We start from the raw sequence: 24,548 nt of genomic DNA on the forward strand, positions 1-24,548 counted from the left end.
GAAAATGAAACTCAAATTTTAACTTTGTTTTTCTTTTTTCTTTGCGCTGTAAAAAAAAAACCAAAAAAACAAAAAAACAAATTGGACTTCCACTTCCATAAAAAAACGGATTTTAATTTTCTTTTTCGTTTTCCGTTTTCGTATAGAATTTGGAAAACGAATTTCGAGTTGTTTTCCGTTTTTCTTTTTTCTGACGCTCTTTTACTCGACGGATTTTAATTTTCGTCTTTCGTTTTTCGTTTTCGTACCGAATGTTGAAAACGATTACAAGTCGTGTTTGGTTTTTCGTTTTCGGTTTATGGCATTGAAACTGACCATCTTTGTTTAAGCGGAAATATTTAAGAACCTAAGCTGGCGGCGTTCGAAGATGTCTTGAATAAAGACTTTGTCCGCCGGTTTCTTATCGAGCAGAAACATACTAGCTTGTCACTGAAATCAAGGCTCGATATCCACATCTAAGGGCAGTAGTTTACGGAGCGTTAAAAGGTTTTGTAATCGGTCAGTACAAATCCAGACTGCAGACCGTATACAATATGCTCTTCTTTCTAGGACCACCTCTTCTGAAGCAGGGGAACCATAAGCTTTCATATGTCCTCTGTAAATGTCATTGTCATATTTCCCGACTGCAACGCATTGGAAACTTTCTGGATTTGCAACGCTAACTTTTTTGTTAGCTTTATTTAACCTGATGAAGATATGAATATTTTTCCATGAACAGCTTATTTACCGTGTAGAAATAAACTACGATCCAACTTGCCCAACAACTCAATCACATTGGGATTTCCTTCCGTTAAAGAGTTTATAGTTCAACCCGTCCTGGAAGGTCACAGTGACGGACCAAAGAAAAATAAACAGGTTCCGATGCTTAATGCACGTGGGACACTTAGGTCTGATTGACGACAGCAAATAAGTACAGAATAAGTGCAGGAAGAATAAGTACAGGAAGTCTGCCATTTATTAAGGATGCGCGTTACATAAACAGACGACCTCAAAAGCGTGGGCATCCTTTCTGTAAGGCTAGGAGCGCTATTGGTAAATGTGAACGAAATACGATGTTTGGAAAGTTCGCACTGAAGGTCAGTCAGGCAAAATTGATATTTCTCTGTCAGCCATGAATTCATCTACTCATTTCAAGGAGTGCACTGTGTGTACCCCAGTTGTACTCTTGACTTATTATTCCTTCGGGGCTGAATATTTTAGTCTGTCGGCCTACATATAAATGTTTTCTCGGTAGTAATTCCCATATTATGCTTTGAAGTTATCTTGAATACGTACGTTTCATGTTCTTCGGCGTAGGGCAGGCAAAGAATCTACGTAATTATTTTTGACTGAAACAATAACAGGGGTATCAAATGGTCCTATTTAATTCAAAACAGCTCCCAAAAATTAGATGAGAGCTCGTGTGCTCGTGCTCGCAAAATTTTTCCAACTGCTCGCATGCTCGAATTCTCGTTTAAGTGTGCTCGATTGCTCGAAATTTCATGAATCCTGCTTTGACTTGTTCAAATCAGTTATGATTTGATTAAAGGCAAAAAGGTTGAAACATCCTTATCTCTGAGCTTGTCAGTTTTTCTTCAACATTTCAACCAGTAACCATTTGGACGCGCTATATATATTATATTTTAAAAATTTGATCACTGCTCGCGTTCGCGAAAATACACGTTCTGCTTGCATGCTCGCAAATTATCGCAAAGACAATTCGATACCCCTAATCGTGTCTCTCTTGGACAATCACGTGATTTGGTTAGGGTAAGTCATGATGACTGGCTTACGTAGAGTACTAGAGTACTCTGCCTTCACAAAAATTAGTTGTTTTTTTTTTTTTCCCCCTCTTAAGTCAAAACAGTCGACAGGGGACAAAAGTCTTAAAAAGCAGTAACAACACTTTGCTTGAAGTTACAAAAATGCAAGCCAAGGAGCCAGTAGCGCGCTTAAGTCATCTAAAACGGAGGGAGGGGGGAGGGGCAGTCGCATTTTGTACTGCGACCCGCTGGACACAAGTCATCTTGTCAATCCCAGTAATATTAGCTTTTGTTTCAACATGCAAGGTTTCGGTGGTTTGAAACACTGGGTTTAAAAGGCAATAAACGGAAAGAATAAACAAATTAAACATTCAAAGCAATCTATTAGATCCAGCGTATATAACAGAAGTCATTAAAAATGGTTTGTGTTTTCCGGTATTCCTGATCTGTTATTGAGATAGCTTGAGATGAACTCGTCGTAACTGGGACGTTGTATTTGGATAGCATAATTTAAAATGAAAAACATTGATACAGCGTAGAAGAATTTACAGTCAAGGGTCAACAGATTATAATTAAACGCCACTAGTTATTTCCCCACCCACACATCCAAACAAATGGGATTATTTTAAATAATGTCACTTCGCATTGACCTTAAGGTATTCCTTATCACATTTGCTCCTATGAAAGCTTTCACTACATGTACACAGAAGAATTTAAAGTAAACACGGTATTGATGGCTTTGACAAACCGTAAGCAAAGTTATTCACGCACATCTGCGTGTGTTGAAAAAAAAAAAAAAAAACACCCTGAGGCAACTGTCTAATTATGTTGATAGCATATTTTCTTAAGATCATTGCTGTTTAATTTTGAGCCACCCTCAAGGGGTGTCTAGAAAACGAAGACCTAGGACCTAACACCTAAGCTAATAACTCTTTGCGTTTAATTTGAGTTTGTTTACGGCACGACAACTGATCATTTTGAAGTAGGGCGCGCGGCGTGTACAATATCACAACTGCGCTGGGCGGACGCTAAGATATGTCGACGTCGCTAACTGTGTCTGCATACCCTTCTTGCGAAGACGATCTCTTCTGAAGCAGAAGAACCAAAGGCTTTGATACGTCTTTTACAAATGTCATTGTCATATTTTCCGATTGCAACAGATTGGAAACTTTCTGGATTTGCAACGGTAACTTTTTAAACTTATTTTAACCTGATGAATAAATGAATGAGTGAATGAGGTATGAATATTTTTCTGTTCTAGCGTTTCAAAAAACAGCTTATTTTCCGTGTAGAAATAAATATTACACTACTACGATCCAGCTTGCACAACAATTTAATCACATTGGCGTTCAAACCGTCCTGGAAGATCACAGTGACCGACGAAAGAAAAACAAACAGGTGGTGATGTCAAATGCATGTGTGACCCTTAGGTCTGTTTGATATTAAACAGAAAAGAATAAGTACAGGAAGTAGCAACTGAACGACGTCAGCATGAATCCCCCTATAAGGAGTGCTATCCGTGAATGTGTTTACAACAGTCTGAACTGTAAACGAAATACGATGTTTGAAAAGTTCGCATTGTAGGTAAGTTAGGTTAAATTGATATTTCTCTGTCAGCCATGTACTCAGCTATACCGTTTCAAGGGTCCACCGTGTGTACACAAGTTGTGCGCTTGAATTATTCCTTCGGGCTGAATAATTTAGTCTGTCGGCTTACATACACAAACCGGCGTTTCCTCGGTAGTAATTCCTATATCATGCTTTGAAATTGTCTTGAGTACGTACGTTTCATGTCCTTCGGTGTAAGGCAGGCAAAGAATCTGCATAATTATTTTTGACTGAAACAATGATAGGGTATCGAATAGTCACATTTAATTCAAAAGTGCTCGCAAAAATCAGATGAGAGCTCGCCTGCTCGAGCTCCCAAAATTTTTGCAACTGCTCGCATTCTCGGATTCTCGTTTAAGTGTGCTCGAAATTTCATGAATCCTGCTTTCATTTGTTCAAATCAGTTATGATTTGATTAAAGGCAAAAACGTTGAAACATCCTTATCTCTGAGCTTGCCAGTTTTTCTTCAACATTTAAACCCGTAACCGTTTGGACGCGCTGTATGCATTATATTTGAAAAGTTTATTATCAAATTATCGCTAAGACCATTCGATACCCCTGATCGTGTCTCTCTTGGACAATCACATGATTTGGTCAGCGTATGTCATCATGATGACTGGCTTGCGTAGAGTACTAGAGTACTCTGCTTACATAACAATTAATTCCTGTGTTTTGTCCTTATAAGTCAAAACAGTCGACAAGGGACAAAGGTCTTAAAAGCAGTAACAACACTTTGTTCGAAGTTAGAAAAATGCAAGCCAAGGAGCCAGTAGCGCGTTTAAGTCATCTATAATGGCCTGAGGCAACTGTCCAATTATGCCCATAGCATGTTTTCTTAAGATCATTGCTGTCTAATTTTGAGCCACCCTCAAGTGCTAAAAGATTGATAAATGATCTTCGAAAGGTGTTAATTGTTTTACACCAACTTGTGGCTTATCATCAGTTTAGCTAATAACTCTTTGCGTTTAATTTGAGTTTGTTAACCGCGCGGCCATGGGCCGAGCGCGGTTCATGGTTTACCCGTGGTTTTTTTAACCGCGCGGCCATGGGCCGAGCGCGGTTCTAGGTTTACCCGTGGTTTATTTTTTTTTTTTTTTGTCGGTGACCAGACGCAGACCTCCGCTCGGCCAAACTTTGAGTCACGGAACGTGTGATGTTTTTCCGCCAGAAGCTGTTAAAACATAAATACACGGACAATTTTACGGATATTGTTTTCTTTTTTGTGGGTAAAATATATTTTCTTTTCGTTTTATCAAAGCGTTGGATTTAAAGGGAATAATAAATACGGTGAAAAAAGGTATTACGTCAGCCATGGAATGCGCTGACGTTGCAGCTTTCACTTTCGCTACGTGACAAATAAGATCGTGTTTACTTTGCAAGTTTATTTCGGCAGAAGCGACGGTCATTAATTTATTTGTAATTTTGCCAGTATTCCTTGCGGTTTTAGGCAAATGAAGTAAATCCTTTGACTGTTTCATCGCAGCGAGTTCATAGATCGGAAGCAAAATTAAATATTTGCAAGCCAAGCAAAGAACGTGTCAGAACGTGCCAAGATTACGTCATTGATAGGGAAATAACCACCGTACTAAAGATAGCCGTAGATAACGCAATTCTTGAATTATGTGACTCGTGTGACTTCTTTGCTAACCCTTAACTCAAGGGAAAAAAACAATTAAATTTAATCGTGACTTTAAAGAAAGAAAGCGGTTTGTAATAGTGTTCGTATCTTCATGCCCATACATATCCCGAAGAAAGTTCCAGATTAAGACTATTACGTCATCGGAGATGTCACAACGGCTACGTCTGATGGTGCGATAATAGAGTTTGTGTTGATCAAGTGCTGTGATGTCTACAGTAATCAATGAATCATCAAAGATTGCTTTGGAATATGCACTGCGTTGCGACTGTAGTATTAAGAAAACAGTTAAATTTTAAAAGCGCGGTTATAAGATCTAACAGATCTTCTTGTTTTTTTCGACTTCGGTGCGAGCAGACCCAAGCTTCCACTCGGCCAAATTTTGAGTCACGCAACCTGTGATGTTTACTCGCCAAAAGCTGTTGAAACAATAAATCTCATCTTTCGCGGGAAAAAATTAAAAACCCAGCGCTCGTCAAAAATTATATTTTTTCACGAGAAATTTAGTTCGGAACATATACATATTTATATTTGTTTGAATCGTCGATGAAATGACCTTTTCCGGATATTTTTCCTTCGGGGTCAACCGAAACCTCAGATTACAAAATCACGCCGAACCCACATGTTGCAAAAAAATCTCTTCAAAACCCTGACTTCGAAGCGATATAACACTTCAGCGTTAATAGCTACCACACATCGGCAGGCGGTAAATCTATTCCTTAACAATGCAGCTTTATCGTGTTAAAATTTCATCGAAATCGAACAAAACCAGAATTAATTAGAATTTTTTTGTGACCTCACTTCCCAGACTTGTCCTAACAAAGGAAGCAACGGTCGCCCATAGCAACCGAAAAACACCAACATAACAAAGCCGACGTTTCGGCCAAAAAACTCCAGAATTATCGCCTGAGAGTTTAAACTTGAATGGGAACATCTTTTTCGAACCTTTTTCAACTGATTTAGACGAAAGACTGGCCTCGGCGGGCTACAAAAACGACAAAGAGAAAAAACAGAACAAGACAGCCGGCAGAACAAGCCGATAATATTTCATCGCGTGGCTTTCGACACGAAAACGAAAATACAGCTTACTTCTGGATAAATTCAGCCTTAGAAGCCAGCAACCGGTCCCAAATTACTTTCTGTATCCTTACAAATGTCCTGATTTCTATCTCCGAAAGATTTTGCCCCAATTTTGAGCAAATAAACATTTCGCCGGCGGCGACCGCCATTACGGTGGCTTGCATACTAAATTAGCTAACTTAACAAAATTCTCCCGAGGGGGGGGGATACGACAAATTTGGTGAGAATCAAAAGTAACGCCAATTTTCTGTCACGTTTTCAATCTGTGGTCACTGGAGTGACCAAAATCGATACATCGGTCGGGATAGAGTTTTATTATTAAATTATATGACTTGTGTGACTACTTTGCTAGCCCTTTACTCGTGGAAAACACCAATTAAATTTAATCATGACTTTTAAGAAAGAAAGCTGTTGTTAATAGTGTTATTATTGTGTCGTTCATATCGTTCATGCCCATACATATCCCGAAGAAAGTTCTAGATTAAGACCATTAAGTCATCGGAGATTTGTCAACGGCTACCACTGATGGTGCAATAATACAGTTTGTGTTGATCAAGTGATGTGATGTCTACAGTAAGAAAAGAATCATCAATGACTGCTTTGGAATGTGCACTGCGTTCCGACGGTAGTGCTAAGCGAACAGTTAAATTTTAAAAGCGCGGTTATAAGATCTAACAGATCTTCTTGTTTACACGACAACTGATCATTTTGAAGTAGGGCGCGTGTACAATATCAACTGCGCTGGGCGGATGCTAAGATATGTCGACGTCGCTGACTGTGTCTGTATACCCTAGCCTTCTTGCGAAGACGATCTCTTCTGAAGCAGAAGAACCAAAAGCTTTGATACGTCTTTTACAAATGTCATTGTCATATTTTCCGATTGCAACACATCGAGAACTTTCTGGATTAGCAAAGGTAACTTTTTTAAACTTATTTTAACCTGATGAATAAATGAATGAGTGAATGAGGTATGAATATTTTTCTGTTCTAGCGTTTCAAAAAACAGCTTATTTTCCGTGTAGAAATAAATATTACACTACCACGATCCAACTCGCACAGCAATTTAATCACATTGGCGTTCAAACCGTCCTGGAAGATCACAGTGACCGACGAAAGAAAAACAAACAGGTGGTGATGTCAAATGCATGTGTGACCCTTAGGTCTGTTTGATATTAAACAGCAAAGAATAAGTGCAGGAAGTAGCAATAACGTCAGCATGAATCCCCCTATAAGGAGTGCTATCCGTGAATGTGTTTACAACAGTCTGAACTGTAAACGAAATACGATGTTTGAAAAGTTCGCATTGTAGGTAAGTTAGGTTAAATTGATATTTCTCTGTCAGCCATGTACTCAGCTATACCGTTTCAAGGGTCCACCGTGTGTACACAAGTTGTGCGCTTGAATTATTCCTTCGGGCTGAATAATTTAGTCTGTCGGCTTACATACACAAACCGGCGTTTCCTCGGTAGTAATTCCCATATCATGCTTTGAAATTGTCTTGAGTACGTACGTTTCATGTCCTTCGGTGTAAGGCAGGCAAAGAATCTGCATAATTATTTTTGACTGAAACAATGATAGGGTATCGAATAGTCACATTTAATTCAAAAGTGCTCGCAAAAGTCAGATGAGAGCTCGCCTGCTCGAGCTCCCAAAATTTTTGCAACTGCTCGCATGCTCGGATTCTCGTTTAAGTGTTTTCGATTGCTCGAAATTCCATGAATCATGCTTTTACTTGGTCAGATCAGTTATGATTTGATTAAAGGTAAAAAGGTTGAAACATCCTTATCTCTGAGCTTGTCAGTTTTCCTTCAACATTTCAACCAGTAACCGTTTGGACGTGCTGTATGTATTATATTTTAAAAATTTGATCACTCGCGAAAATACACGCTCTGCTCGCATGCTCGCAAATTATGGCAAAGACAATTCAATACCCGTAATCGTGTCTCTCTTGGACAATCACATGATTTGGTCAGCGTATGCCATCATGATGACAGGCTTACGTAGAGTACTACAGTACTCTGCCTTCACAAAAATTGTTTGTTTGTTTGTTTGTTTGTTTTTTCTTTATAAGTCAAAACAGTCGACAAGGGACAAAAGTCTGAAAAGCAGTAACAACACTTTGTTCGAAGTTAGAAAAATGCAAGCCAAGGGGCCAGTAGAGCACTTAAGGCGGGGGTACACATGAATTTTAGTGAAATTTTAGGAAGTTTAAAGAGGGATTAAAAGGAAAAAAAAGGAGTTTGGAACACCACCAGACAGTTGATTGCCCCTAAAAGAGCTCCCCGGATTGGTGGGCAACTGTTTGGTGTACGTCCACCAATTCTAACTTCAAATTCTAATTTTAAAACAGCATCAAATCTTCAATATTTCATATTTTCATAAATTTTACTAATCCTTTACTAATCCTTGAAACGTGAACGAGATATTTTCATTCAAACCATAATACCCAGCAAAAATACGGCCTTTATGTTAACCCCCGCCTTAAGTCATCTAAAACGGAGGGAGGGGAGAGGGACAGTCGCATTTTGTACTGCGACCTGCCGGACACAAGTCATCTTGTCAATCCCAGTCATATTAGCTTTTGTTGTCAACATGCAAGGTTTCGGTGGTTTGAAACACTGGGTTTAAAACGCAATAAGCGGAAAGAATTAACAAATTGAACATTCAAAACGATTTATTAGATTCAGCGTATATAACAGAAGTCATTATAAATGGTTTGTGTTTTCCGGTATTCACTGATCTGTTATTGAGATAGCTTGAGATGAACTCGTCGTAGAGCGGACGTTGTACTGGAATAGTAGAATTTATAATAGAGAGGTTAAGCATGACGTTTACGGCAAACGGCAAACGGCAAACGGCAAAAATGAAACTTTTGCCGTCTCCCTTCAGTTGTGTGTACACTAGAGTGAAATTATTTGTATTTGCAATGAATAGTAGGAGACGTTATTCCATTTTTGTGTGCTTTACTTACGGATTAGAAGAAAAGAACTCAAAATCAGAAGTTATCTTTGCCGTTTGCCGTCTGCCGTTAACGTCATGCTTAACCTCTCTAATGATAAACATTGATACAGCTCAGAGGACTTTACAATCAAGGGTCAACGGGTTATGATTATCACATACGGCTTAAAAACCCCACTACTTATTTCCCCCACCCACACACCCAAACAAATGGGATTATTTTAATTAACGTCACTTCGCATCGACCTTGCGGTATTCCTTTTCATGTTTCTCCTTTTTGGATCGTAACAACGTAGTTATAAATCAAATACTAGATCATGAAAACTTTGATTACACGAAGAGAGAGGAATTGATGGCTTTGAGAAACCGTAAGCAAAGTTATTCACGCACATCTGCGTGCGGTGAAAAAAAAAACAATTGCCCTGAGGCAACTGTCTAATTATGCTCATAGCATGTTTTCTTAAGATCCTTGCTGTTTAATTCAGAGTGCTAAAAGATTGATGAATGATCTTCGAAAGGTGTTAATCGTTTTACACTAACTTGTGGTTTATCATCAGTTTGGCTAATAACTCTTTGCGTTTAATTTGAGTTTGTTGACACGACAACTGATCATTTTGAAGTGGGGCGCGCGTAGAATATTACATATATTATATCGACGTCTGTGGATGAGGCCAAACAATCATCCTTGAGTGCTTAATTAGCCATGTCACCCAATGCGATTGATGTACCCATCATAAGGCACTCACTGACAGTGGGCAAATGGCTATCTTTAAAACGGGAAACGGGGAACGGGGAACGGGGAATCTTTAAAAAGGGGAATCTTTAAAAATGGGAATCTTTAAAATGGGGAATCTTTAAAAGCGGGAATCTTTAAAACGGGGAATCTTTAAAAGCGGGAATCTTTAAAATGGGGAATCTCTAAAAGCGGGAATCTTTAAAATGGGGAATCTTTAAAAGCGGGAATCGTTAAAATGGGGAATCTTTAAAAGCGGGAATCTTTAAAAGCGGGAATCTTTAAAAGCGGGAATCTTTAAAATGGGGAATCTTTATTAAAAGCGGGTGATTTCTTGTCAACCACTGTTTTGACTTTCCGTCCTTGTTCCTGGTTTTTGTGATAAAAACGACTTCAAACGACCCTTCCCCTATCACATCTTGTTCGCCGAGATCATTCCACTTAAACTGTGGAAGACCTTCAAAGCGACCGATTCTTTCTTCTTTAAAGTGAATGCAATGGGCACTTTGAAATTGTCTTCGCATGACTGCATGGCTTAGAAAGAGGTATCATTAAGCACGCAATGACGGATTATACGCGAAATTCGCCGTCACATCGTTCGGGCATCGAGCATCGAATTGCTTTATTGCCGGTTTTCAGTGTCATGCCATTCAAAATAAACAAAATAAAAATCAAAACAGTTCAAACGATAAAGTCCAGAATCTTGAAGAGAAAGAAGGTAAATATGCAATGACTTTCGCTAAGATTCAGGTCCCAGCAATGTTTCTTACGCAAGACATGCGGAGAATTTTTTTACCCAAATTTATAGAGATTTTGATGGAGACGCCATGCTGGCGCCCATCCGGATGGCGGCCAGAAACCAACAGAAACATCTGTCACTGAGTTTTGCTACAAAAGCGTGAATTTATCTCTTCAGGAACTCAAAAACATTTTAAAAATAATACTTTTTCTAACACATGAACTGTTCAGATAGCCAAATTCCCCGAAATAAGTCAGTCTTTTAACCAACATGACAGCTTTCTTGCCCGTCATGTAAATGCCGCGTCACCCAAAAGATTAGAAATTCAAGCGCAGTCTATTACAAAACCAAGAACCCACTTGGAGCAAAAATTTGTATGACTATTAGTTTTCAGCTGCTCTTACATATCATGAAAGTAAAATCTCAGGATGATTAATAGTTTTGTTGTTTGAATTTTAGCGACGTCATCTGAGGGGACTGTTGATTTATCGATTAAACAATCAAAAACGTGTTTTCCCTGCCATATATTTGTCGTTAAGTCGTAAGTCCTTCCATTAGCACATGATAAGGCTACGACAAATATCAATCGCTGCGAAACTAAACGTCACAGTCCGGAGTTAAGATAAATCCAGGCGGTTAGATTCTTTGGTCGGTCTAGCGGATCTCAGAGTGAGAATCGAGATTTGAACCGCTCCACTATCCCGCGAAATCGATGTGCTTTAATAGCGTGCAATAAAATTACAATGAATAAATTCCACAACTGTCTGTGTACCTGTTGAGTTGATACATGTGAGAGAATAAATAGCTTCCGGTGGGAAACTGAGAGATTCTCGTTCACTTTTCAGCAAAGATTAACGCTATTAAATATTCCCCACTTTAAAAATTCCCCATTTTAAAGATTCCCGCTTTTAAAGATTCCCCATTTTAAAGATTTCCGCTTTTAAAGATTCCCCGTTTTAAAGATTCCCGCTTTTAAAGATTCCCCGTTTTAAAGATTCCCGCTTTTAAAGATTCCCGCTTTTAAAGATTCCCGCTTTTAAAGATTCCCCGTTTTAAAGATTCCCGCTTTTAAAGATTCCCCATTTTAAAGATTCCCGCTTTTAAAGATTTCTCATTTTAAAGATTCCCGCTTTTAAAGATTCCCCGTTTTAAAGATTCCCGCTTTTAAAGATTCCCCGTTTTAAAGATTCCCGCTTTTAAAGACTCCCCGTTTTAAAGATTCCCGCTTTTAAAGATTCCCCATTTTAAAGATTCCCGCTTTTAAAGATTCCCCATTTTAAAGATTCCTCGTTCCCCGTTCCCCGTTCCCCGTTCCCCGTTCCCCGTTCCCCGTTCCCCGTTCCCCGTTCCCCGTTCCCCGTTCCCCGTTCCCCGTTCCCCGTTCCCCGTTCCCCGTTCCCCGTTCCCCGTTCCCCGTTCCCCGTTCCCCTTCCCCCTTCCCCATTCTCCGTTTCCCGTTCCCCGTTCCCCATTCCCATTCCCCGATTCCCCATTTAAAGATAGCCGTGGGCAAATTGACTCCATGCCAAACTCGATGAAATATTGCTTAGAAGATACAGCTTTTATTGTCGAGAGGACTCTTAAGATCAGCGCAAAGTTTGTATTCATTTTCAACCAGCCGTAGCATTCATTTGACAATATTCCAAGGTAAGCCTGGCATTCAACAGTTTTTTTGTTTAGGAAGTTGCTAAAGAGATCCTTTAATAATCAATGACTTACGCTACGAGTAATTCAGACAGTTTTTGGGGACAGACAGAAGCCATTTTGAAACAGCACTTCCACTTTATACGATCGGTGTTATGATTCAGGTAGCATTGAGAAGTGCAAAATGTTCTTTAAGACATTTAGGTACGTATTATTGGCGAGAGAGTAGAACGCGAGAGAAATGTTCGTTTCTGTCATTCGAACCACGCAAGTGGAAGCTCGTGTTTTTATTCTAATTATGTAGGTGTAGGCGCTTAAATTTTTGATATCAGGTCGAATTTGAAGGCGTCTTAGAGCCAACTAGACAAACAGAATTTTGTCACTGGATGCTTAGGAATAAATGCTGCGAAATTGAAGGGCGTTTTAAATAACGTTTTTAATTCGCTTCCTTGCAAGCAGGATCTGCTGGCTGGAAAAAGAAGAAAAAATTATCTTGGGTGGTCGGCCTATGGAAATTATTTTGATTGTATTTTCGATCTCTTCAATCACCGTTCTGTAGCACATACCAGCGTTCATGGCAAAATTAATGCACACCAAGCTTTATACTGTCTACAACGAATGTCGTGGCTGACGGAGTGGTCATAAGGCGGAGTTCCACTGTACCTCGAACAACTCTCAGGTCGAAAATGCTGACTAAGCACCGGAAACGTTTGTGCAAGGCTTTAATCACCCCGTGATGTAGCTACGCGCAGCCTTCAAAAATGGGCGGACCAAATCTGCCTTGGCGTACCTCTTATTGAATGCATTGTATTCTTGTGCACGTTTCAAATTTGAAGCAAACTTCCACCTCGTTGCGAATATGAATTAGATCTCATTCATTAGCCATTATTTCCTCGCGGTATATTTACGGCTCGCTCGACGGGCCATCGAAAGGCAAGACTATAAGACCAGACAAAAAAAAAAATATATTGCGTGTCATTAAGGTCTAAGGACAAATGTGTTGAGAAACAAAACAAATCGACTTTTCAATTAGACTACAATTAGTCTTTCTTTCGATGGCCCGTCGAGCGAGCCGTAAATATATCGCGAGGAAATAATGGCTAATGAATGAGATATCAGTTTCCTTTCTCAGTTTATCTCATTTTTCGTTTTATTACTTCCATGTCTGTTTCTATAACTCGTTAGACTGAGGGAAAGTGTTTTCCATTTGTCAAAAATAGATTACTTTGTCTGTTTCGAAAAGTAAATACTACCGCGACTCGTTCAAGTGGCTATGAAATTCCACGACGTAGTCACAATTCTCGCAAGTGCCCCAGGGCAGGAAGTAGACAAATATAGGCGTTACCATAGCTCGGGATTGTAGTTGTATAAAAGTATAGTGAGAATTAAAGAGATCGGAAATTCGTTTCCGTGTGTTATTTTCACACTATTAAAATAAAATTGAGACGCACTTTAATTCAGTGGGAAAGATTGCAGAAACAAAAGAATGCGAGTCGACTATTCGAGAGCGAATAATCTACTTGAATTGTTTTAGCTTGGCGTTCAAAACTCTAACCAAATTATCTTCACAGATCACTTCGAAAACACAAAGAAGTGGCCGTCATTTTGGAAAAAACCGCACACTGTTGAGCTACTCACTATCTACAACAGAATCATAGAAAGTGAGTAGCGTAGCCAATCAGAACATGGCATTCGTCACGGAACGGATAGTAGATTTATGCATCTCGTTAGATTGACGGAAAGTGTTTTCTCTTTCTCAAAAATTAATTGCATAGTCCATTTCGGAAAGCAAATTCTACTGCATCGCTATGTCATACCCCACGGCAGCTGAAAACAGACAAATACACTAAATATACGCGTTACACCTGGTGGGATTGTATACATTAAAATATTGACTTGACACTGAGCGGGGTCATTTACTGAGCTCAGTTGTTTACACAGCTTGTCCTATTTCCTTTGCAATAGTGATTCGTCTTTGGAAGTCACTGGTTTGTAGTTAATATACACCAGCGTTGAATACAATACGATTCTGAGTAAGGTCCGGGAGTAAGGTAAGCTTGGAAAATGCTATTCGAGCGCGCTCGGTTAAGTTGCCATTCCTTTTAAATTTGTCTGAACACAGTAGGTTCTTTAGTGAACCTATATGACCTATATGAACGCTAAGAAGTGTGTCAATCAATTAGTACTGTTTGGAAAATACTAAAAATTCAAATAGCTTTGAATTTGCCGAACAGTGCTTATAATATAATGTTGCCATTTCAGAAAGTTAAATGCATTAGTTCAACGTACAGCAGCAATCGTTTTCCCGACCGTTTCACATGTTTAAGTCGTTTAACAATATCTTATCAAGGTAAAAATATTCGAGGACCAGTTTATCGTTTATGGAAACTTCGAACTCACCGGATAATCATAATCGTTTACGCCATCCTGGAGTATTCAAGGTGAAAACAGGTTATCGCCCATTTTAATTTTAAGTACCACTTTAATCGCTTGAGAAGGTATATTAAAACCGCAACTTCACAGCGATGTTAACATTTCCGAAACGAAGCGGTAATTAGGTTATGTTACTTTGAAACTGTCGGAAACTTTTGTGAAAGGCTATTTTGGCCGAAACATTCAACAAAGTAGGGGACCAAGTCTAAACAAATAGGCTGATCGATAAGCCGACCTCTTGGCTTGTAGGCTCTGTAGAAAGCCAATTATCGGGTAAATGTTATGGAAACGATAATCTTATTTCTGCACACTGACGTAATCTCATTTCTGCGTATAAACAATGGGCTTGATTTCCCGAAATAGATATATAGATATGACCCGATATGATAGATTGGCTATCAAAACATCCCGTCATCATCGGAAACACTACTAATAAATCACCGGAAAGTCACTTTGACGCAAGCCAAACAAGAGCGTACTCAAAAACCATTGTCGCTCTTTAGCACCTTAGTCTGACACCTTAGCTTGTTCTGCGGAAAACCATTACTTGAGGTAAGTCTTCCAATTCTTATGTAAAGTACTAGATGTCTTGTCAGTAGAGCTATAGCAAGGGAAAGGGCGAAAGGAATCGAAGCTGGGTTACTTTGCTCAAAAAACTTGCAGACCAAAAGCAACTTTTGAGTGTCGCCTACAATTTGATCAGAAAGAAATTGTTCCACCGCTAATTAAATCAACATTTTCCTACATCGCAATTTTCGGGCAATTCAAAATAAGTGCTCTGCAAATACACATGGTGAACCTACCGTAGCGCTTTATAGTGACTTTAGAGGCTGTAGATTACTACTCGCTGTTCGACAGCAGAACCCACCGATACTTCAGAGCGCGGTGGAGATCTGCGTCATCTGAGGTAGCTAGTTCAATTTTGAAAAATGTCAGTGCATATACATATCTTTTGTACGTTCAATATGGTTTGAATGATTCGAGCGCGGGAACCAAAAGCTTCAAGTAGTTCATTGGACGCAGTCTTTTACTCGATCGGTTTACGTAGTCTGTACGTTGATCCATAACTTAAAAGACAACACAGGTCTTTTACTATTCGTAAGATGGTGGGGAAAACAAAAATAAATGACATTTCTGTTTGAAGTCCTGACTAGATATCAAAAAAGGCACGCAGCGCGTCTTACAACTGAGCGAGCATTGTTGTCCATTGTTTGTGTGAGATAATTATTCAAAATTGGATCCGTTTTAATTGGTCAAAACATAATATAAAAGGCCCAGTTTCGAGTATTCAGTTGTTAAAAACCTCCTTGGAGTAACATGTCAAAGCGTGCGAGACACCGACCCGGCTTTCGCATCATTATTTGATGACGTTTTGATCGTGGCCTCAGTTATAAGTACCGACCCAAGCAAAAGCCCGTTGTCATGGGTAGTTATAAAGTTGAGCGCATAGTGTCCAAACGAAATCAAGGAGGCAAGGTAGAGTATTTTATTCAGTGAAAGAATTGTCCTTCAACTGAAAACTGACATGGGAGCCGTCCGAACACTTGCCAGAAGACCTCATCGCCGCCTTCGAGAGAAGACTAGTCGATCCTGTTCGCATCGACGAATGCAGAGAGACTTGCTCTTCTATTTGAGAAGGGTCTGAAAGCGACCCTGGCCTGCAACGAGAACATTGTCATGCGGCACGATGTAATGCGAGCGCTTTTCCCTGGTTTGCCGTCAGACCTTCGCGCGACTCCTTACCTCGCGGATGAAGATGAAATGATAGCAGCGCGCCTCGGATCATATCTGAAGAAATACTTAACAGTAACAGGCGGTGGTTGTCCCGTGGACACTCCTGCAGCATCACTTTACCCATGGAGTTCACTATGCGGAAAACGGTTTTTCATTAGCATGAAGCCAAGATTCCGTCTTTATGCCCATATTTTATACATAATCTGACATGGCATACCGTTATTCCCTGAGGCACAGTTACCCTGTCTTAACTGAAACTCGTTCTCGCAAAATTATAGATGAGGTTGGAAAGTTTAATGGCAGCGAAAAAACAAACAAACAAACAAACAAAAAACAATCCAATTGGTGGCTACTCCAAATAAATCAAAAGTATTGCAAAGAATGATATACTCCCTCAAATTTAACTAGCTTTTTGTTTCATACTGAAGGCCAGCTGATCTCAGCGAGGAATGCAGTGAATTAGCACATGTTGCTGGAGCTACTTTTGTGGCTTCTCGGCTGATGAATTCGAAGCAAACCACCGTGATTAGTGGAGTCTCCTGCACGTGCTCGCGACTTGCACGCTTTACGTTGAGTCTTCTTTCCCTTACTAGCTGACTACTATTTCAAACTTAGCTCTACATATAGCAATTATTAAAATGCAATTTCCTGACATTTGTCATGCAACTTCCATTGGCGATATTCTGGGGTGGTTTTCTTTCACCTATCTAGAGTAGAAATAATCCCCTCGCAGACCTTCCCTATGTAAAAAAATAAGAAACTGTGGAAGACAAACTAGCGAAAAATGTTGTTATTAAGACTCCCTTCAGCAAAATGGCGGAGACAAAAGAATCCCTTGTCCAAAAGTGAAAGTAATCCGACCGATTTGTGTTAAGGTTTAGATAAACGAAACATACTTTTCACACTGCATCGAGGCCTCGTCCTCACTACGCCAGAAAAATTTGAAAACGGCGTTTTCACTTTGAAAACGCATGAAATATTTTCCGTCCACACTACGCCGCAGAAATTTTACAACGCATGCATGAACAGTCACCAGTAATTTTGGATTTATGTTTAAGGAAAACTCGGTAAGGGAAATTGATTAAATGATTATCGTGAGGTCATCGTTTTTGGAAAACTCCGTTTTCAAAAATAATATTGTATAAGATTGATCACATATGGAACCAGTTACCAGCCATCACCAAATCTTCGACCACTTTGGCACAATTTCGTTCTCGTTTGAATGGTGTACAGTTTGCAGGGTTCGGTGTATCAACTGTATTTTCTAACTCAAATTTTTAATATTAGGACTAATTGCTTTTAGGAATATTTTATATTTTAATTGTGGATTTATCTTAGCGAATATAGTTATTGTAAGAAGTAATGTTATTGTAAATAGTCGTGCGTTTTTGTCATGAGCCCCTGGCTCGGGAGATTGGCCAACCACTCCCCACGTTTACGAATTAAAATAAAGTTACCTTACCTTACTTTACCTTACCTTACCTTTGGTCCACACTAAAACGCAAAGCCAACGTTTTCAGATTCCTCCAGTTTGAAGAGTGTTTTCGAAAAGCTCTGTTTTTGTGACGGATTAATGTGGACGGTAGGCCTAACCATAGAGATGAAGTGCGTTTTCAAATTTCTCCTGTCCAGTATGGACAGGGCCTGAGACACACTTGCTTTAATTTGCTGCCTTAGCAAATGCAACAAACCCTCTTTGTTCCATGCATAATTTGTTTACCCTGTTTCCCACCTTTGTAATCCCAGGTTTTTGAGATGACACCCCAACTCGCTCGAAAAATTATAAAGCATCATTTAAATTATCGATTTCTACTAATAATATCAGCTAAAAAAGGAGCGTGGCAAGGATAGATTTCACGCCAATAAGCTTGTGGCTTGATTATGTCACATGCAAAAATATGTGTTAAAGTTATGAAGAAGTTCATGTTAGTTTTATCTTCCTTTCAGCACTGTACTGTCGAAAGGTATCTTTTGTGAGGATAAAGAGGTTAGAAGATGATTATATTGATTATAGCGTCCATGGACCCTGATGTTATAGAAAGGATCATGACAATCATATTAGCCATGGAGAATAACGTTGATGATGACTATGCCGCGCACAATGGTGTTGACGATGACGAACACAGACTGGACAATGGTCATTGTGAAGATTGCGATGGCGATGGCGATGACGATGGCGATGACGATGACGATGACGATGAGGACGAGGAAGAAGAAGATGAGGATGAGAAGGAAGAGGAGGAGGAGGAGGAAGAGGAGGAGGAGGAGGAGGAGGAAGAGGAGGGAGACGTTGAGATTGAAGAAGAGGAAGAGGATGATGACAACAATAATGTCTATCATAATGCCTATGATGACACCGGTGACGTCCACGACCACGAAGATGACGATGATGATCACAACGACGAAGGAGGCAACGGAAACGATGAGAACGGATATCAGGATGAGCCAAACGAGGACGAAGGGTACCACCCTGAGGCCGAACAGGAAGACGGAGAAGTCCTTTGTAAGTAATAGTTTCAAGTCAAGATAAGCGAACGTTTTTGCATTCACCATGTTGCTGTAATTATTGCAAGCAGAATTAACCTACACTCTATTGACCCTGAGCATTATGTCAAACTAGTCATAACCAGCCGGGTGATATTATAAAATTAGAATATTCTTATTTTATTTCATTTTATTAAAAAATAGGACGTAGTTATCGAATTCTGCGTGGAGATGAACATGTTTGTCAGCTAACGCCTGAATTCTTTGCTATAGTAATTCATGACGGTGTTTTTATCTTTGAACAGTATTGGTGGATGGAATCCCCGACACCATAAAATGAGCTTAATGCTGCCGAGTAACAGAGTCATTTGAAGACTGTCACCGATAAGCTCAATCGCCAGTGGAGACGTTTATTTATATATAATATAAAAACCAATGAAATGCCAGGTGAACTTTGGCGCGAAAACATGATTACTTCACACGTGAAAATGTTATCCTCACATGTGAAAAGATCACCGTTGCTATGGTTACACAATGGCACCTTTCGAAGCAAAAGCGAAACCGTTTGGGATTTTATTGGTGTTTATATAATAAATAGAACATTACATGGCCACTTGGAGCTTCGAAATTTCTCGAAGAGAAATTTCATATCTCCGAGCAGCCATGTACATGTAATATCCTCTTTTTATCTGATTAGCGGAATGCGAACCGATGTCCAGCAAACTTCAATACGGTTAGAAATCGTCAGTTTCAAAATTTGTTAACTTATAAGGGGTGAGGGGTGTATGTGGGGGGAGGGGGGAGGCAAATCACTCATAAATTTTCCCTAGCAGTGACACCCTCAACACACTCAGTTTTGGATCTGACGATTCACGGCAGACATTTAGCTGTTTTAAAAGAAAAGACAGTGATCAGGTTTTTCAATTATCTGACCAGGAGACTTAGGATAGCGCTGGCTGACTATTCGGTAAAATGTCTTCGCCTATAGCAAGTAAACATTCAGCTTTTACACTCACCGAGGTTTCAGCCTCTCAGAGTGCCGGCTTTTCTGAAGAAATTTGTCTCGAAAGAAGAGACTTCGGAGGCCCTCATTTTGAAAGTGTCTTGGCAGCCTGGCCATGTTTATCTAACGTCATTCCGTCCGACTCGAAATTGACGGGAAGGAGAAAAACCTGCAACTGACTTTACATTCTTCACAAGGTCAGCAACATGTATTTTTTTTCCAAGTGATTATCCACTTCACCATCTTCAATGCTATCATTTCGGCATTTAGAGCATGTTCGGCTTAAAATAATGTGGCTCAAGAGCAGCCATAACCCAGAGTGGAAGTTTAAACGCTTGTCGGAAGCCATTTGACCAAAATCTCTTAGACGGAATGACGTCACAAATACGCAGCATGGCTGCTGAGTACTGTTCAAAATGGCGGCAGTGAGGTCGAAGTTTTGGTCTTCTTTGGAGACGAATTTCATAAGGAAAACCTGCAGTTAAGAGGCTGAAACTTCAGGGAGTGGCTTAACTTAGTGCAAGGTTTTTATTACCGTTGGCAAAAAATTGACGTTTTTTGGAGTGACCTTCTCCTTTAAGAGCAGCATAAAGAAGAAGAGCTTTGTTTTCGAAATATTTTAAGTTGCGAGTTCAAAAATCTACGACTGAATATTTGATTACTTAACGTACTTCAGTGAAGATGATTTCCAGTCCCTACTGGGCAGTCTCAGTACCCTAATGCTTATAAACATTATAAGTTTTCACTCGATGGAATGCGAATCGATGTTATTCGTTACGGACCACATACCTTATCTTTGAGGCCTTTCAAAATCTTTTTCCAGCTTCATTGATTTTTACAGCCAAGTTGTTTCATCAAGTAATATGAGAAAGGAAGCATAAAGCTTCGACCGTTTCGCATCCATAATGGCGGTTGTTTTGAAACTGTGAATTTACTTTATCTCAGTTGCGCAATGTTCACATTTCGTGATGTCTTGCACGACACAAAGCAGAAAACGAAAACAAACTCTCGAGAGTGTGCATTACGGACTGGAAATCATTTTTAACATGTAATTTATTCGACAGGCTCCCTATTTGGAATTTAATTTTTTCGTCAAAGAAAATGTACGATGTTAAAGTAAATTTTTTTTTTTTAAAGTGATATTTTTGTGTGGTTAAGCGACCGAAATTAACATTAAGATGTTGAACATTTCTATAAGATAGGATGTATCTATTGAGAAGGGCATTTGTGCCGTTAAAATTAAATAAATATATGTACGTGGGTAATTTAAAAGATGTAAATAATATAGTAAAGTAATTATACTTTTAGTTTTAAAGATAATGAAAATGAAATGAGTCATACATGGCTTATAAGTTGTTATTTAAAAAAGGAAATCTGAGAACAGTTTATATATCGAGATGAATTGTCAAGTTTGAAATTCAGTTGCACAGCACATGTACAGTGTTTTAGCCTTCACCCGTTTTATGTTTTAGAGAAGCAGAATATTTCTCAGTTTATAAAGATATACAGACAATATAGTTATAATGATATTTTGGTCAGTTTGTTTGTGCATACCTTATACAGTCTGGAAATAGATATGATTTTTCCACAGAAAAATTATAGAAAAATGTCAAAGACTAGTTTTTTCCTAATTATTTTTATATCAATGTTCCAAATAAAATAAACGAAAGATGATTTCATCTGGCAGTTGCTCCTAATCGTATCAAATCTGAGCTATTTTAGAACTAGTTGTGGATTTCAGCTTCTTTTCGGGGACACGAAAACGAGGCCTCATTTGTGGAGGAGGGGGGAGGTCTGAGTATCCCCATCCCGTTAATGTTTGGCCTAACTGAATATGCATATCATCAGAACCTTGTTAATCCAATTACAAATACTATCAATTTTCCTACTCGATATCCCGGGATATCTATTCTAAATATCCTATATCCCATTTATTTTTTCCGTCAAATACCCTGGCCCGGTTTATTTTTCACCTAAATATCCCGTGTCCCGAGAACTCCCGATGGGGCCTCGAAAATGTCCTTAAAGTACTGGTATGCGAATGTCCCAGTAAGTGTACAAAACAAAGGTGAACCCAAACAATTCAAGTCTACTCAGGTAATGTAAGCTCGATTCATCGTTTCATTCATAAAGACAGTTCCCGCGGGGAATTTTTGCAGATAGAGCAAAAAAAACCAAAAAAAAACAACAAAAAAAATGGTCCTCAGGTGGGTGTGTTATAATAGGCCATTTCCCTCTGTGTCAAAACGAGTCCAATTGCGAAAACCATTCATATGAAAATGAGTTCTGCATACAGGTTCATGATCATGCAACTCAAAGTCATTTTCATAAAAATGGTTTTGCACTTGGACTCGTTTTGAAACAGAGGCACAAGGCAACTCGTAAACATTTGCGAATACAACGGACTTGGTGATCTGAACAACGTAGTTTGCGATTTTTTTTTATTCGCGGATACGCAAAGAGTAGAAACGACTTTGTTAGTGATTGATATGCAAATTTCAGTTGTCACTCACTCAGATGTAAACAAATGATATGTCATCGACCAATAGCGATTAGTCAAAACATGGCAATTTGTCACTCACTTAGATGAAAACAAATCGATATGTTATAGCAACTTTTTAAGGTAGTACAGGTGCGGCTTGAGATATAGTTACTAGCTGCTACACTCAATTGAAAACCGCTCTATGACGCACCACCAATTTACCTTTTTTGTTTTAATCAGCATCATCCAGAGCATTTCCAAGTTATTAAAAAGAAGAACAAACTCACTACCGCAAAACTACATAAAGCTTTACAGTAAGACAAGGATCTAAACATAATTTTAATGTTTTTAGCCTGCGAGCATGCTCTCGTGCGTTGCGGCAGGAGCAAGGTCGATCAATGAGCAAAGTCGTGTGCTCATGAATAAATTATTCATTTCGTTAAAAGTACAGTCATCGAATGCAGCTAATGAAACAGTGGTGTCCTACAGAACAAAAGAACGCGACTGTCCGGAAATACCGAGGAAAACGTATCTGTCAATCAATCATTTCCCAGCTTGTCTCGATGTTAAATTCGGACTTGTTCTCAGTTCTACCTGTTGGGATCGGCAACTAGAAATTAAGGATCAAATCTCTTCGCTATAGGAAAACGACCGACTTAAACAAAGCCTGTTGTAAAAGGGAACTGGTCTCCTGACTGACAACTTTGAGCTGAACTTTTCCGTACTTTTCCTTGTCTCAGCCATGCCAGCGGAAAATTTCCCAACGGACATTCCCCCCATCCTAACATGCAATTCGAGACCATTGGGCTCTTCATACATAAACTAAATGACCTCGAAAATTGAGACATTTTTCATTCAGTCGACGGCGCGATTCATCAGTTGCCCGGCTTCAGGTTACCTGGTTTAAACATAGATTGAACGGTTCCACTGCCAGTGATAATAATATGATGTTCGGAAAGTCTCGAGCTCTTGGTTTATTTCTAGGATTCGCCGTTGCATTTATGGCACCGTCAGTGAATATATACATTGATGTTTCACTAATTGACATGTATCATTCTTATTTATTTAGGGATTACTTTGAATTCACACGTGTGCGCTTAATCATTGTTTCGTTCTGAGCTGAATATTCCACACCTGTTTTCCTTTCGGCTTTAATCGTAAAGTTTAATATTTTACTTAATTGCTATATCATTTGTTAAAGGTTTTTGAGTACATTTTGTGCCGTTATAATCAAATGGAAAACAACTCGGCCACTTGGAGGATCACGTGATCGGGTGCATACCGTGTTAATTAAATTTTATGCACAACTTGTTTAGTCCCAGCTATTTATAAAAGAGGGAACCAAGAAAATTTCAGCGGGAGGCGCTCGACTCCGGAGCGAGCGGTCCGGGCTCGAGCCCTGGCCGTGGACATTGTGTTGTGTTCTTGGGTAAGACACTTTACTCTCAAAGTGCCTCTCTCCACCCAGGTGTATAAATGGGTACCGGCGAATTTAATGCTGGGGGTAACCCTGCGATGGAGTAGCATCCCATCCAGGGGGGAGTAGAAATACTCCTAGTCGCCTCATGCTACAGAAACCAGGATAAGCTCCAGCCTGGTGAGCCACTGGGCATGTATGTTGGGGAGGGGGGGTGGACAGGGGGGCGGGAGGGGTACAGGAGGCGGGAGAGGAAAGGGCGGGAAGCGGGAGAGAAATACGAAACGCTAACTTTTTTAATTCAACAACGCTTTAGAGTACTTTCAAAAATAAGAACCCAAAATATATATGACTTGCATTTAACGTCTTCTCAGTCGCTTCTGAGATTTCATTTTTTTTCTTATCATTTGTTGATTACCTCCTTCAGCCTATTGCTAAAGTTCAGGAATCATACCTTAAAGATACAACAGATTTTTTAAACTTTATAGAGAAAACGAAGGTCGCAAAGGACACAATGCTAGTGTCAATGGACGTTACAAGCCTATATACTAACATCCCACAAGAGGGAGGAATCACCATTGTATGTAAAACATACGAAACATTCCACCTAAACAAACCTCCCATACCTACCCTCTACCTCAGAGATATGTTTAGGCTTATCTTAAAAGAAAACTCTTCATTTTAACGGCAAAAATTATCTTTAAACACACGGTACCGCAATGGGTACAAAAATGGCAGTCTCTTTTGCCAACATTTTCATCGCCGCGGTAGAAACAGAAATCATTAACCGCAGCCACTTAAAGCCGCTCACTTGGAAAAGATCTATCGATGATGTCTTTTCTCTATAGAAGGTA

At 39.5% G+C, this 24,548-nt stretch overlaps 1 protein-coding gene across 1 annotated transcript; it reads left to right on the top strand.

Moving 5' to 3' along the window:
- The first annotated feature begins 18,161 nt into the window (after window positions 1-18,161).
- On the top strand, window positions 18,162-18,819 carry LOC149101371 (uncharacterized). The gene has a single exon (XM_089276439.1). The coding sequence runs from the start codon at window positions 18,304-18,306 to the stop codon at window positions 18,817-18,819; it is 516 nt and encodes a 171-aa protein (XP_089132565.1). The 5' UTR covers window positions 18,162-18,303.
- The last annotated feature ends 5,729 nt before the right edge of the window (window positions 18,820-24,548 follow it).

Source organism: Orbicella faveolata, unplaced genomic scaffold (assembly GCF_042242905.1).
Source record: "Orbicella faveolata isolate gen_17 unplaced genomic scaffold, um_ofav_v1 contig_4, whole genome shotgun sequence".
In the NCBI taxonomy this organism is placed as follows: Eukaryota; Metazoa; Cnidaria; class Anthozoa; order Scleractinia; family Merulinidae; genus Orbicella; species Orbicella faveolata.

Coding starts and splice junctions, on each gene's coding strand:
- LOC149101371 (XM_089276439.1), top strand. CDS start 18,304: ATGATTATATTGATTATAGCGTCCATGGACCCTGATGTTATAGAAAGG.